Source organism: Hevea brasiliensis, chromosome 16, assembly GCF_030052815.1.
Source record: "Hevea brasiliensis isolate MT/VB/25A 57/8 chromosome 16, ASM3005281v1, whole genome shotgun sequence".
Lineage (NCBI taxonomy): Eukaryota > Viridiplantae > Streptophyta > Magnoliopsida > Malpighiales > Euphorbiaceae > Hevea > Hevea brasiliensis.
In genome coordinates this window covers 58400140-58415289 of record NC_079508.1, presented here as the reverse complement: position 1 = coordinate 58415289, position 15150 = coordinate 58400140, and the positions used below count along the sequence as shown (strand labels likewise).

The 15150-nt window shown below is 31.0% G+C and overlaps 2 protein-coding genes across 2 annotated transcripts; both read left to right on the top strand.

Annotated features, from left to right (window-relative positions):
• Positions 1-9642: 9642 nt before the first annotated feature.
• Positions 9643-10224, top strand: LOC131174678 (uncharacterized). The gene has a single exon (XM_058138441.1). It carries the CDS (start codon positions 9643-9645, stop codon positions 10222-10224), a length of 582 nt encoding a protein of 193 aa, XP_057994424.1.
• A 1429-nt stretch (positions 10225-11653) lies between these two features.
• Positions 11654-14406, top strand: LOC110642839 (uncharacterized). Its single transcript, XM_058137925.1, has one exon. It carries the CDS (start codon positions 12098-12100, stop codon positions 14084-14086), a length of 1989 nt encoding a protein of 662 aa, XP_057993908.1. The 5' UTR covers positions 11654-12097; the 3' UTR covers positions 14087-14406.
• The last annotated feature ends 744 nt before the right edge of the window (positions 14407-15150 follow it).

The window sequence follows — 15150 nt, the reverse complement described above, 5'->3', positions numbered from 1 at the left end:
CAACTGAAAGGGGAGAAAAATTGCATATGCTTGCATGTATGTGGAAATGGTGACATGTGTGTAGGACACATGCTTGTCTTTCTTAACCTTTACCATAAGATTTTGGGGAAGTTTTAAAACAAGTACTTGATTCCAATGTCAACATGTCTTTGTGTATAGTCCTTGTCTCTACAATTATTTGCCTGTATTGCTATGGAACCCAATCTTCACTATTGTTCACTGAGATTCTCACTGGATTTAGATTTCAATAATGAATTAATGCAGCAATAAAAGCGCGCCTCGTCCTATGTCGTTTGGTTAGGTCTACAAAACCTTAAAAGGTGACGCTACTACTGCCTGTCTTTAGGGTTAAAGTTAGGAGAAATTTTTGCCAAAATTTGATATATTATAAGCTTAAAATATAAATTTATATATTTAATAGATATATTTCATCATACATTTTATGTCAGATTGAGTTTAAATAAAAAAATTTCTAAAATTAGTCCCTTAAACTAAAACAAAATAAATGTAAAAAAAAGATAATTCCAGTTAGTTTAATTAGTCATCTTTTATTTTGAAAGTCTAGGAGTGGAGAGGTCTGACTTAAAGTTTCCTACCTATTTATTATAAAATAATATACTGTTATAATAAAAAATAGAGATGTCTAAAATTAAAAATATTAGACATAATTAAAAAAATATGCAAATGAATGAAAAATATATAAGATCTTACAGAATATATTTTTGTAGGATGTAAGAAAGAAGACAGTACAACCTCCAAAAACATTCTGAAGAACAATCCAATGAAGCACTTTGCAGGAGTATGCAGAAAGAACGCAACAGATCTGGAAGACTGCTAACCCTTAAACCTGGAAGTATATTCCTCTACTTAACGAAAATACTAGAGGATAAACAGGAAACCAAAAGGATACTGCTTTTTCCTCGAGCCAAAGGATGAAAGATTATAATTAGCCATTCATAATTATAATGGAGAAATAAAGTTTATTATGATTCTACCTCATCACCATTACAATTTATTATTCTACTATATTACGACGTAGTATCACTTAACCAGTACTACACTATTAATTCACACTAATGAAATTTATTTGTCTTAGAAAATTATTATTTGTTTTGTCCATTTTAGGGATGACATCTGCTCTGTAATTAATCAATTTTTGACGAACTCATCCTGATTTTGATATTATGAGGAGAAGGTCTAATTTAATAAAAAATATAGGTATATTATTATTGTTTATCTGTTATTGTTTTTTGGAAGCTACAGAAAACCAAGGAGACATTGAGGCATGGAGAAGTGTGTGGTCCTTAAACTAGCTAGTTAGAGTTAAGTTATTATAGTAATAAATGCGGATCACATGCATAAATTTTGGAGTTACATTTGGACGTGATATATCGCTCTCATTTAATAAATTATGTCTTGAATGACTGCAGCGCTTGGAGACGTAAGTAGCTTCCTGGAACCAGCAGCTGCTTTCTCTCACCGATTTTCCCATTGGTATTTTTCCCAGACAACATACAGTTTACGATAATGCAAACAAAAAGAAACAAGATGCTCTACATATTTTATATACATAACGTACACCAGAACAAAACGTACCTTTATCAGAAATGTTAAACTAACTTTACAATACCAGTGGGCTTTATTTAATTTGGTTTATTTGTTTCCATAACTATTACATCAAACTCCATTGGAGGCCTAATCAACAAATAAAAAAGAAATTTTACAATTATCAAGGTAATTTGTTTCAGAATACTTTCTGCAGATACATATCACCTGGAAAATTCCAGAAGGTAGGGATATGTGTTGATGCTGGTTGATCAGTCTCCAAATCTATCCAATTAGTCAGAAATCAAAAATTTAATATGCATGGAAGAAGAAAAGAAAAGATCATGGACCACTTAGGACTTATTCTATAGTTAGCTACATATTATGCCATGAACTTATGAAATTTCACTAATAATATCTCGACGTTGCTGCATTTTTTTGTCGTTGTTTTTTGGTGGTTTTATGGTTGATAATATAAGAGAGATTGCAGTATATGCAGAAGCATAGATCCTACTAAATATAAAGGACATTACCGACATGGGTTACAGATGATATGGGTAAATTTTAATAATTGTCTCTGAATTTATATAATTGTAACATTATAATCCTTTAATTTTAAAATGTAATATAAAATTCTCTAAATTTTTAAATTTTACACAATAAAAATCTTTCTGACTTTTAATTACTGATTTTTCAGTTAGAAATTGATGTGAATAGCTTTCGCATGACATTTAATCAATATTTCTCTCTCTTTTTTTATGTAAAGTGTAAAATTATTCTCTTTACACATAAAAAATTATTCTTCTATAAAAAAAAATGATTCAATTTACATATGATTTGTGAGAAAAAAAGAGAAATACTTACTAAGCTTCATATTGAAATTGTTCAGATTAATGTGTAATTGAAAAATTAATAATTAAAAATTAGAAAAATTTTATTGTGTAAAATTTAAAAATTAATAAATTTTATATTATATTTTTTAATTAAAAAATTATAATATTATAATTACATAAATTTAAAAGTAATTATTAAATTTTATCCCATATAATATTGATTAAAATATGTGGTTGGTGATAGATAATTACCGCAGTGTGAATTGACATCAACTGAAGGTGCTTTACAAGCCCACGTTCGCAATCCCTGTTCAGTGAGGATGCTCCAAGTTCTGTCCTACTTTAGCAGATAGTGACATCCCATTATTAATCCATATGTGGGGATGCTTCGAGGAAAGACGTACCTCTGCAGATATAGACAAAGGAGTACTTGGACATTGTACATCATATTGCTGTCTACCTATTGAGATTTATTTGGAGAAGAAGGGATCACATTCACAACTCAATGTTCTATTCTTGTCCCTGTAACATACGTACACCCAACCATCTGTGAAAGAAACAGTAAAATTGAAGTCCGCCTAATATTGCCAGCGCAAGAGGTTCGTCGATCTTCCCAGTTCTTGGCTCTTTGGAGATAGGTAAGCTATACGGTGGATTGGGTTTCTTTCTTGGACAAAAGTGAGACAGCAATTAAAAGAAATTAAAAGGAAAATATATTTTTATATTGCCTTTCAACTTTGAATCATTCTTTTTCCCTTTACACATGCAAGAATCTTTATACAATAGACAAAAAAAGAAAAAAAAAACGTGAAAAACATGTTTATTTAATTTGTTTACTGCGCGCTCCTCGTTTCTTTCTTTCCTTCAATCCTTATTAATTTCTTGGGCAAAAAAATCCTTATTAATTGTTGTTGCCTTCTACATGAGAAATTATCGTGTAAGATATGAAATTTATTACTCTTTAATTAATAAAATAAATATAATTATATTTTTACAGGAAATATTATATTTCAATACTCTAAGTATATATTAGAATTTTTCAATAAATTAATTAGATTTGTTGAAACATATAAATTACAATTAATTTTAAAAATTAATAAAAAAAGATAATTATTACAATAATTGAAGTTGTGTGAATAGCAACCGTGTGGATAATTAGTTGGGTTGGATATGTGACAGCTAGAGATTTGAGAGTCATGTTACATCATGTAGTGTCAGTCTATCCTATCAGAGGGCTAAAGGCTAGCCAGCGAGCCCAGTCAGACGTGATCCAATTAAGTCTAGGCTGTATAATGCCAGAAAAGGTCCGTCACCATTCAGTTTTCATTCCTAATGCCAAGATATAATAAGACAATTAAGAAAAAGGTTAATTGATTACAATAATTGAAGGTTTTTTTTTTTTTTTTGACTAAATTACAATAATTGAAGTTGTGTGAATAGCAACTATGTAGATAATTAGTTGGGTTGGAAATGTGACGACCGGAGACGTGAGAGTTATGTTACATCACGTAGTAGTCAAAATAAATATGGGTCGCTTCAGTCTATTCTATCGGAAGGCTATGGGGCAGCCCGCGAGCCCAGTCAGACGTGGTCCAATAAATAGTCTAGGCTATGTAATGCCAGGAAAAGGTCCATCACCAGTCACCAATAGTTGTCAGTTTTCATTCCTTGCTCTGTTTGGATAATTTATGGGAAGAGAGGGAAAATAACACAGAGAAAATTATTTTTTTTAATAAAAAAAATAAATAAAAGGAAAAATAATTAAAATTATTATTTTATTTTTATTTTATAAGTTATATTCATCATTTTATTTAATAACAATACAAATAAAAAATTAAATAAATGTTATATATGTAATTATATAAATTTTAATATATAATTCTTTTATTTTTATTATTTTCTCTTTAAATTAAAAAATAAAATAAAATAATTATTATTTTCCTTTCCCTTTTATTTAAAAAATAACACAGAGAAAATATTTTTTTATTTAAAAAAATAAATGAAAAAAAATTTTAAATTATTATTTTATTATTATTTTATAATTTATATTTATCATTTTATTTAATAATGATATAAATAAAAAAATTAAATAAATGTGTTATATATATAATTGCATAAATTTTAATGTATAATTTTTATACTTTTATTATTTCTCTTTAAATTAAAAAAAAAAAAAATATATATATATATATATATATATATATATATATATATATAAAAGATAAAATAAATATTATTTTCCTTCCTCCTTTTATTTTTTTCTTCCTTTTTCAAATAAAAAAAATAAAAAATTTCTCCTATTTTTCATAACTCATATTCCTTTCCTGTCAATTTCTCCATATCCAAACAGGGGCTAAGGCTCAGGTATAATAGACAATTAAATTTTCTGTCAGATTTTGCCTAAGAAAAGCATCATAGAGCTGAAGATGAAAAGAGCTTAGGAAACATACTTAACATGCACGCACCATCTTCACATTAATTTAACTTGTTTTACTAATTAATCTTTTTTTTTTTTGGTTTGGTTCGAAAATAACTGTGTTTTTAACCCTACGTATTAAATTAAGTTAATTCAAATGATTCATGTGTTAAAAAGGAGCCTAATTACTTAAATTATGTTTGGATTGGAGGAAAAAAAATAAAGAGAAAAAAATTAAAAAAATTAATAATAATAAGAGAAAAAAATATATATTTTTTTATATTTGAATAGTGGAAGGAAAATATAAGAATAAAAATTATTTTATAAATAGTAAAATTATAATTTTATTCATAAGTTAATAAATAAAAATTTATATAATATAGGGGTATATTTATAATTTTTTATATTTTTCTCTGATTTTCTATTCATTTTGGAGAGAAAGTAAAGGTGAACAAAAAAATTTTTATTTTACTTTTAAATTTTCTTTTCTTTCTTATTTTCTCTCTATCCAAATATAGTATTAGGGTCAAATTTTCTTTTTGAACAGTTATAAGGATATACTTTTTTATATCAACATGCATTCAAGATTATTTTTAAATAATTATAAAATTGTTCTAACAATATTAAATCTTAATTTTTTAAAAAAAGAAAATCATGCCTATTCTGACTTTGTTTAGTAATTGAAAAATATATAACTCATCTAATAATTCAATTTTGAGTCTACCCCTCATTTCTCTAATAAAAAAAATATTTTTTTATTCATATTATTAATAATTGGACTAATTTTTTTAGTTTTTTTTTTGTCTCATATGATTAATATGCTCTCTTAGCTAATGTAATTTCATAATTTGCTTTTCAATTTTATTTTTTTATTCTAAAAAATTAATTACAAAATTAAATAATTAACAAAATCTTCCTTCTAATGCATTAGACAAGGGTTGAAATTATCCCCATTGTCATCTCCCCACATATATATAGCCCTTAAAGAATGATTATTATTACATTATCCGTTGACAGTGATATGATAAGAAAGACCACTGGAATTAGCTTCCTTTGCTCAATTGATGTATTTCCTTCCATTTGAAAATAAGGTTTCGGTAGGTTTAATGGGTTAACTGGGTTTTGTTGGTATTATATATATATATATGGAATGGTCAACCCGTAATTATATGGATTCACCTAAAGAAAAAAAAAATCTTAATTACTGAGGTAATCATAACCAGCTAGAACCAAGATAATTATAGGTGGATTTGGTATTAATGTGTGATGACAATTAATGCTTGTGATTAGAAGCATTGGAAGTTATGGAGATGGAATCAATCCTTTCATCTATCGCCAACTCTGCAATAAGGAAACTTATTTGTGGGCTTCCCTTTTATAATTAGCCTAAGATAATAATAACTGGACCCAAAATATTTGTAACCACACAATGATCAGATACTCTAATTCTATGGGAAACACTTGGTCACTGAAATCATATTGAATGCTATTTTATGATTGGTTTTCGATTCCTCTAATTCAATGGGGTCTCTCACCATAAACAAATTTGTAAACTAATCTACTCTTAACTTTGAAGCTATTGGATGTAATAATAAGACATATTTTTAAAAAATATTTAAATTTAATTTTTAAAAATTATTGTTAAAAGGGACGATCAATCTTATGTGGATTTTAAAATAGACATAAAAAAATATTTTAATAAAAGAAAAAACCATTGAAGCTGAGTTGTCTAAAAAAGACACTTTGAAGTTGAGAGAGGCGTAGCTCATAGCTCGTGCTAAATGTTTCTTTTGTTTTCTTCCATCAATAACGCTTTTGGTGAGTTTTTCCTTTTTAACCGACCGAAGCTCTTCTTTCCTGGCTACTTTCCTTTACACTGATATTCCTGCAAATTCAGAAAATTAGCCAGAGGATCCTAATAACCCCAATTTTGTGCAGCTGCAAAGGGGAAAAAGAATTCCACGTATAGAAATTCAGACATGATTGTAATATATTTTGAATAAATATGAAAATGTACGTGTGATTATGAGCAATTTAGGTACCACGATCATTTGTCTTAGCATTTGTAGAGCATGTCTTGTCCTTACCATAACTTTCTTGGGGAAATTTCTAAGCTTCATATATAAGTCGTACCATGTCTTGAATTTGATCCCGTGACGAAATATAAATTAATTTTCACAATATTTAATCCTAAACACCTTCGTGGGTAGCATCACTGAGTTGCCAGCTCATTTATATATATGAAATGAAAAAAAAAAAAAAAACATAATAATTGTTCGATTTAAATTAATTGATTTAATGCATTATTGTCAGTCATCATTTGAAGAATATTGAAAACCAAACTTTTTTCTCCTTGTCGGAATCATTAAAAGGCTGAAATCTAACACATGATTGTTGATTCTACTTGGTAAAAGAATGTGAAATATAATTTTTTTTAAAAGAAAAAATAGATAGTTTTTTATTTATAAATATATGATATTTATAATAATTTTTTAAAATTTAAATTATTCTAATAAAATTTGTTTTATGCTATTAATAATTGTAATTTGATTAGTTTTGAGATTATAATATTATTTTCACTATGAAAATTTAATAATTAGAAATTTTCTTCATTATTTTAAATATGTGATATAATATATTTATTATTTAAAATTGAAGTATTTGAACAAATATATCACCATTGATTTATCCCTCAAAGATTAAAAAACTCTTAATGAAGGAAAAAAAGTTTTACATAAATATGGAAAAATTTTTATTAAAAGAGGACAAAAAATCTCATTATAAAAGAGAAAACAAAATTAAAAAAAAGGATGAAAATGGAAATTAAATTATATATAAGTGATGAATAAAATTCTTGCTTAGATGATTAATTTACAATTAAAATGAAATATATTCGTGATTGAATCTAAAATATTATATTCTATTGTTGTGACGCTTTCCTTCCCACACAGCATCAACTTACAAACTTCTGAAATTTGTCAAAATGGTTCACATAAAAAAAAAAAATCAAATTCTTAGGTCTAAGTCTAAGTTTTTGAATTTTCAAAGTCTAAATACTTAATTCAAATAGACTCCAAAATTTATGAGATTAGAAATTACATGAAAACTCCTCAAATTTATTATAATATTTTTGTATAGATAACATCTAGAGACTTTATCATTCCCAATTACAACACTCATTTCATTAATCACATGACAAAGCTTATTATCTAAAATTTCTTAATTTATTTCTATTTTTTCTTCAGATTAATGATATTCAATTTAAGTATGTTTAAGGAATTTTTTTTCGTTGTTCCATTATTTTTCTCTAATTTTCAAATAAATAAATTTTATTTAATTTAAATATTTTTAAATTTTTACAAAATAATAAAAAATAAGAACAAATTTCTCACTTTTATATTTTATAATTTTTAATAAATTATTAATAATATAAACTCACGGACCTAATACTGGTTTAGTAATAATTTATACTTGGTAAAAAGAACCCATAATAATGCTCAATAGTCAACACTAATTAATCACGTACATGTCTGTAAATAATTGATTTATCTCATGTGAAGCTTTTAATTTGACTGTTGCACGTTAGACGATTGGAAGCACTATCGATCTGTCATAGCTTATTATTTTTCTCAAATTCCTATAATTCAGCATAAAATTCAAGGGTGGAAGGAGAAATTGCTATCTCAAAGGAGAAAAGAAATTCTAGTCAAAGCTGTGATGACGGCCATTCAAGTTTATGCAATGGCTTGTTTCAAATTGCCCTATTCTTTTTGCCAAAATATAAATAGTATGGTTGCAAGATTTTGGTGGGGTGAATTGGAAGAGGAAAAGAAAATTCATTGGGAAGCTTGGAGGAAGATGTGTGATCCGAAAACACAAGGAGAATTGGGTTTTAGAGACTTGGAGGATTTCAACCAAGCTCTCTTAGCAAACAATGATGGAGAATATTGACAAATCCCTCTTGTTTTTTGGCTAGGTTACTCAAAGCAAAATATTTCCCTCACTCTTCATTCATAAATGCAAGGAGGGGGAACTCGCCTTCATGGGGGTGGCAAAGCGTGTTATGGGGCCGGCAAGTATTGAAGAAAGGAGTTCGTTGGCAGGTTGACAGTGGGAATTCTATTTTGTGCAAAGAAGATTTGTGGTTTCCTAAGTCTTTTCCAATCCTCCTCGAGTGAAGCTTAATCATAACCAGACAATTTTTTGGGTATCACAATTGATAGAGGAGTCCACTAATTCTTGGGATATTGTGGCCCTTAATCAAGACTTCAGTGAAGAGGAGGTTCAAAATATTCTGTCAATTCCTGTAAGACAGTTTAGGGAGAATGACAAGATTGCATGGCACTATGACAAGAGAGGGAATTATAAAGTGAACTCTGGATATCAAATTGCTAGACAGCTTCATGGGAGGAATCTTAATTTTGCTAATGCCGGTCTATGACCAAATTCTCAACAATAGAATTCTTTGTTTTGGAGGAGCATATGGAAAATTCAGATTCCTACTAAAATAGCTCTTTTCATTTGGAAGTTCCTTAAGGAAAGGCTCCCAACAGGGGAAATTTTACATAAGAGGCTTCCTTTTATTCCAGTTGAATGTCCTTTCTGTGGTGAAAGGGAAACAATGAAGCATCTTTTTTTCCAGTGCGAAGAGTGGTGCAAATATGGTTTCACTCTCCTTTCAATTTATGATCAACTCTGATTAATGGGGTTTCTATGATTGATTGTTGGTCGGAAATTACTGCTGGATTATCTCAACTCCAAGCCGTTCAAGATCATCTTCCTCTGCTAGCCTTCTTGTTGTGACAATTATGGAAATCCAGAAACAAGCTTATCTTTAAGAAGCAATATATGCAATCCCAAGAGGTGGTTTCAGCTGCTGTCCATTCTTTTGAAGAGTTCCATTACACTCATCTTTCTCCAGGAACATCTTTCTTCCAACCATCTCAGCTTTCCCTATCATGGTCCCCTCCTGCAGTTGGATATTTTAAGATTAATTTTGATGCAACTTTCGCAAAGCAAAGATGTGAAGGAGCTATTGCAGCAGTATTTCGAGATTCTACTTGTCAACCTTTAGGGTGGTCATGCAAGAAAGTACTTAACCAAATGAACCCCCATATACTGGAAGCTTTAGCATGTAAACAGGCAGTTCAGTTGTCAATAGATAAAGGAATTAATGAGGTGATTGTTGAAAAGGATTCTTTGATTGTTATTCAGGGTATTCAGTCTCAAGACCAACTGTTAGAGATTAGAGGGATCATTCAGGATATTGCCATCCTGTCCCAATGCATCCAGCAAATTAGTTTTACGCATGTTAGTAGAAGTTGTAACAAAGCTGCTCATAGCTTAGGCCAGAAATCCTTGCATGACTATTCTTTTTTGTATAATCCTATGATGCAAGTGATGTTTGTTACCTCTTCGATGCCCATTTAGAGGCTGGTAATGAATTCTATCCTTAGTTTAAAAAAAAAAAAAAGAGTTGAAAAAGTGAGTTAAAATTCAGTGAGAAAATATAATTAATATATTGGCCATTATTAGCAAAATCACATTCTAGTAACATCTTATTCATAATATATGTAACTTCACATATTCAAACAAAACACAATATTTCAAAATTCAACATGTTAAATTAAAAAAAGTTAATTAAGGGATTCTACCATTTCATTTTCAACAATACTTTTAAATCACTGTTGTTATGTGGTTTATATAAATTAATATGTCTTGATAAAATTATTATGATTTTAGTAAGAAATATGGTCTATCTCTTAATCACATATATATATATACACCTCATAAAAAAAAAAACACTGCACCATGACCCATTCCATCATATTACTATTGCCTCGAGCACAACATCTTGGACCATAATAGTATATGCAAATATTCATTATCTTAATTATATTTCAAAATTTAATAATCATAAAATTCATGAAAATACTGACATGTCAAACAATATATTTGTCATTCATTTGTAACTTTTATATATATATATATATATATATATATATATATATATAATATAAAGCATACATATGGGTTATCTCTCATAAAATTTTCAAATTAAAATTCTACTTATAAAGATGTACACAAAATTCTGAAGTTGATTTGTGTGCACATATCCTCTTATGGCAACTTGATTATTAATTGTTCACTTATGACCTTACAACTCTTTCATTCCAGTTCTAAATTGAGTTTCGTTCAAACTAAAACACTTATAAATTTTCAACTATATGTATCATATCGCTAAATTATATTTCAACTACTACAATTTTATTTTAAAATTGACTCATATCCCATATTAATTAATATAACTTCTCAACTTTTCCTCTCAATCTAGATTAAAAGGTAGGTATTACACAAGTAATATTATTTTAGAGAAATTTTTACTTAACTTAATCTATTATGAATTTTAAATATAAATATATGATATTATATATTTAATAGATGAATCTTATCATAAATTTTATATTTTAAATTTATAATAATCTTATTTAAGTAAAAAAAATTAATTATTTTATTTGATATTTAAGTTATGATAACACAATATATAAAACATGTCGAAGAATCATAAAAGAAAATTTTAAATTTGAAAAATATTTTTAGAATCTAATAAATAAAAAAATATATTTATTTTATATTGAGAAATATGAAAATAATTCAAAAATTAATTTGTATTAAAAATAAATTATACAAAATTTTGAAAAATAATTTGATACATAAGATTGAGAGCCAAAAGGGCTTCCTTCCGGAGTGTGGACACGACAGACTACTGATACAGACAGGTTGAGGTAGTTAAAGGGCTGAAAACTGCCAGCAAATTTCTGCTAAGAAACTGTTTCTCTTTTTCTATTTGCTGCCGATAAATAGACCAAAGTAAAATACCCTAAACCGGATTGAAAGAAAACACGTGTTTGACCTTGTTAAACCCGTCTGCTCCCCCACCATTGCATTGCACCAGCAGATTCTTCCATTCCAATCCTTAGGAAAATCATTGAATCAAACTCTGCACTCACAAGATCCCATAAGCCCACCACCTATAATAATCCCTTCAAAGCATCTACAGCTCATCTCACACCCACACCCACAACCACTTTCCTTTTCCTCTTTCATCTCCGTCAATCAAGCCATTTACGCCTCCTTTTTTCTGTTTCTTTTCGGGTTTTATTTGATTTCTTCTCTACACCCTTTTCTTGATCTGTTCTTTGTCAAAACTTTTTAGTTTTGTTGAAGATTTCTGTTCGAGGTTTTAGATTTTGAGTTCTTTTATCCGCGAAGATTTTTTTTTGGTCCCCCGTGTGGTTAATCCATGGCGGACTTGGTGAAACAAATCTTGGCAAAGCCTATCCAGCTTGCTGACCAAGTAATCAAAGCTGCTGATGAAGCCAGCGCTTTCAAACAAGAGTGCGCTGAACTCAAATCCAAGACGGAAAAGCTCGCCGCTTTGCTTCGGCAAGCCGCTCGAGCCAGCTCCGACCTTTACGAGCGGCCTACGCGCCGGATCATTGAAGACACAGAGCAAGTACTTGACAAGGCTCTGGCACTGGTACAGAAATGCCGAGCTAACGGCCTCATGAAACGCGTTTTCACCATAATCCCTGCAGCTGCGTTTCGAAAAATGTCGTCTCAGTTGGAAAATTCTATCGGAGACGTGTCGTGGCTTTTGCGCGTATCGGCGTCGGCTGATGATCGTGACGATGAATATTTGGGATTACCTCCGATTGCTGCTAACGAGCCAATTCTTTGTCTTATATGGGAACAGATTGCAATTCTCTATACTGGGTCACTGGATGATAGATCTGATGCGGCAGCTTCGCTGGTTTCGCTGGCAAGAGACAACGATCGCTACGGGAAGCTGATTATTGAAGAGGGAGGGGTTCCGCCTCTGCTGAAATTGGTCAAAGAAGGGAAAATGGAAGGCCAAGAGAACGCCGCAAGAGCGATTGGTCTACTGGGTCGTGACACGGAAAGCGTCGAATACATGATCCACGCAGGTGTTTGCATTGTGTTTGCGAAAATACTCAAAGAAGGTCCTATGAAAGTTCAGGCTGTAGTAGCTTGGGCTGTTTCTGAGCTCGCGGCGAATTATCCTAAATGCCAAGATCTTTTTGCCCAGCATAATATAATTCGTTTGCTGGTTGGTCATCTTGCATTTGAGACAATTCAAGAGCATAGCAAGTATGCTATTACCAGCCACAAAGCCACTTCAATCCATGCGGTTGTGATGGCTAGTAATAGTTCGACTGCTGCTTCTAATGCGGCATGGCTAACAATACTTGATGATGATCAGAGTCGAATTCCTCATCCTATGGGTAATCAGACACCAAGTCAGTTACACAACGTGGTCACCAGTACTATGGCTTTGAATGCAGCCTCCAAGCTGCCACAGCAACGACCTGGTTATAATAGTAATGGAGCAAGCCAAGCCAACATTGCCAAGATCAATAGCAATGGAAACAACAGTATGAAGCAAAATCATCAGCCCCAGCAACAGAGTCATTTGCTTTCTGGGGCTAACATTAAGGGCAGGGAACTGGAAGACCCTGCCACTAAGGCCAACATGAAAGCAATGGCAGCCAGAGCACTATGGCGTCTTGCCAAGGGGAACTCCCCTATTTGCCGCAGCATAACCGAGTCAAGATCCCTCTTGTGCTTTGCAGTTCTATTAGAGAAGGGACCTAAAGATGTTCAATACAATTCTGCCATGGCTTTGATGGAGATCACTGCGGTAGCAGAGAAAGATGCTGATTTAAGAAGATCAGCATTCAAGCCTAATTCGCCTGCTTGCAAAGCCGTTATTGATCAATTGCTGAAAATCATTGAAAAAGCTGATTCAGACCTCCTTATACCATGCATCAAGGCTATAGGGAGTCTGGCAAGGACATTTCGAGCAACAGAGACCAGAATGATTGCCCCATTGGTTAAACTTCTAGACGAGAGAGAAGCTGAGGTTTCTAGGGAGGCTTCAATTGCCCTCACAAAATTTGCCTGCACAGAAAACTATCTCCACCTTGATCATTCCAAGGCAATCATACAAGCTGGAGGGGAAAAGCACCTAATCCAGCTTGTCTATTTTGGGGAGCAAATAGTCCAACTCTCAGCATTGTATCTCCTAGGCTACATTGCTATGCACGTCCCAGACAGCGAGGAGCTTGCACAGGCTAAGGTGCTTACAGTGCTAGAATGGGCATCCAAGCAATCATTTGTGACTCAAGATGAAACAATTGAAGCGCTACTGGAAGACGCCAAAAGCAAATTGGAGCTTTATCAGTCCAGAGGTTCAAGGGGATTCCATTGAATTCTATCAATAGAGTCTTTTAGCATGTTCCTGCATATAATTTTCTTGTTTATTTCTTTCAACTGTGTCATTCTAATGGAGTGTACATACAATTAGTTTTCTTCTTTTCTATAATATGTTTCAAAGCATTTGAGTCCTTTGCATAACTGCAGCTTCATGCTATGTTTTTCATGCTCATTGTTGGGACCGACTGGGGACCTTTACATGAATGATCTTAAGTTTGCTGTAGGTCGATTGAAGTTTGGTCACTTGGGGCAGGTCCCTCTGTTCCGCCCATTTTCTTGATTCTCAAACTCTAATAATAATTATTTGATTTAGGATTCTGGTCTCAAAAATGATGGGAATCTGATGTTTTTAGCCCATTTTAATCTGTACATTTTCCAGAAATGGGTCCCTGTTGGAATTATTAGATGGTTGGCGATAATTAAGCTTAGGTGGAACAGCTAGAAAAAGAGACAAGGTGGGGGGGGAACATGTCCACAAAAGAAAATGTTAGGTTAATATCTGAGGAGTCCTTTCAAGCTGATCGACACGTTATAATATGAACTCACAATTGGCATAGTTTTCTGCTGAGGCTTCAGCCAACATAGAAGAAACATTCAACCTTGGACAAATTTCAAGCCAACTACAGTAATCTTCTATTCTTTTCCTTCATGGGGCTAAGGAAAATGAAATCCTTATAATTTGTGGGCATAAGTATTTACTTCTAAGGATTTATGTATCCATCTAGTTGAAGGAGAAAGAGATTTTCTACAAATTTAACGTAGATGAAAAAGAAATCATGTCAACCATCACATGGCCCAAAAATTCAATCCTAACAATTTGCAGCCCAAGCAGTTGCAACTTGCAACTGGAATTTAACATGCGCACATGCAATTTGGAATGTCTACTATTTGACAAGCACTTTGGTCTATTAATACATATTAATATTTATCAATAGATTTTTAAATCAGTGATCTTGTAATCATTTTTAAACTGTGAGTTTTTAAATTTAAATTTCAGTAAGAGCTATTTGTTAAAAAAGAAAAAAAAAAACATATTGGCATATACATTAGAGATATTAT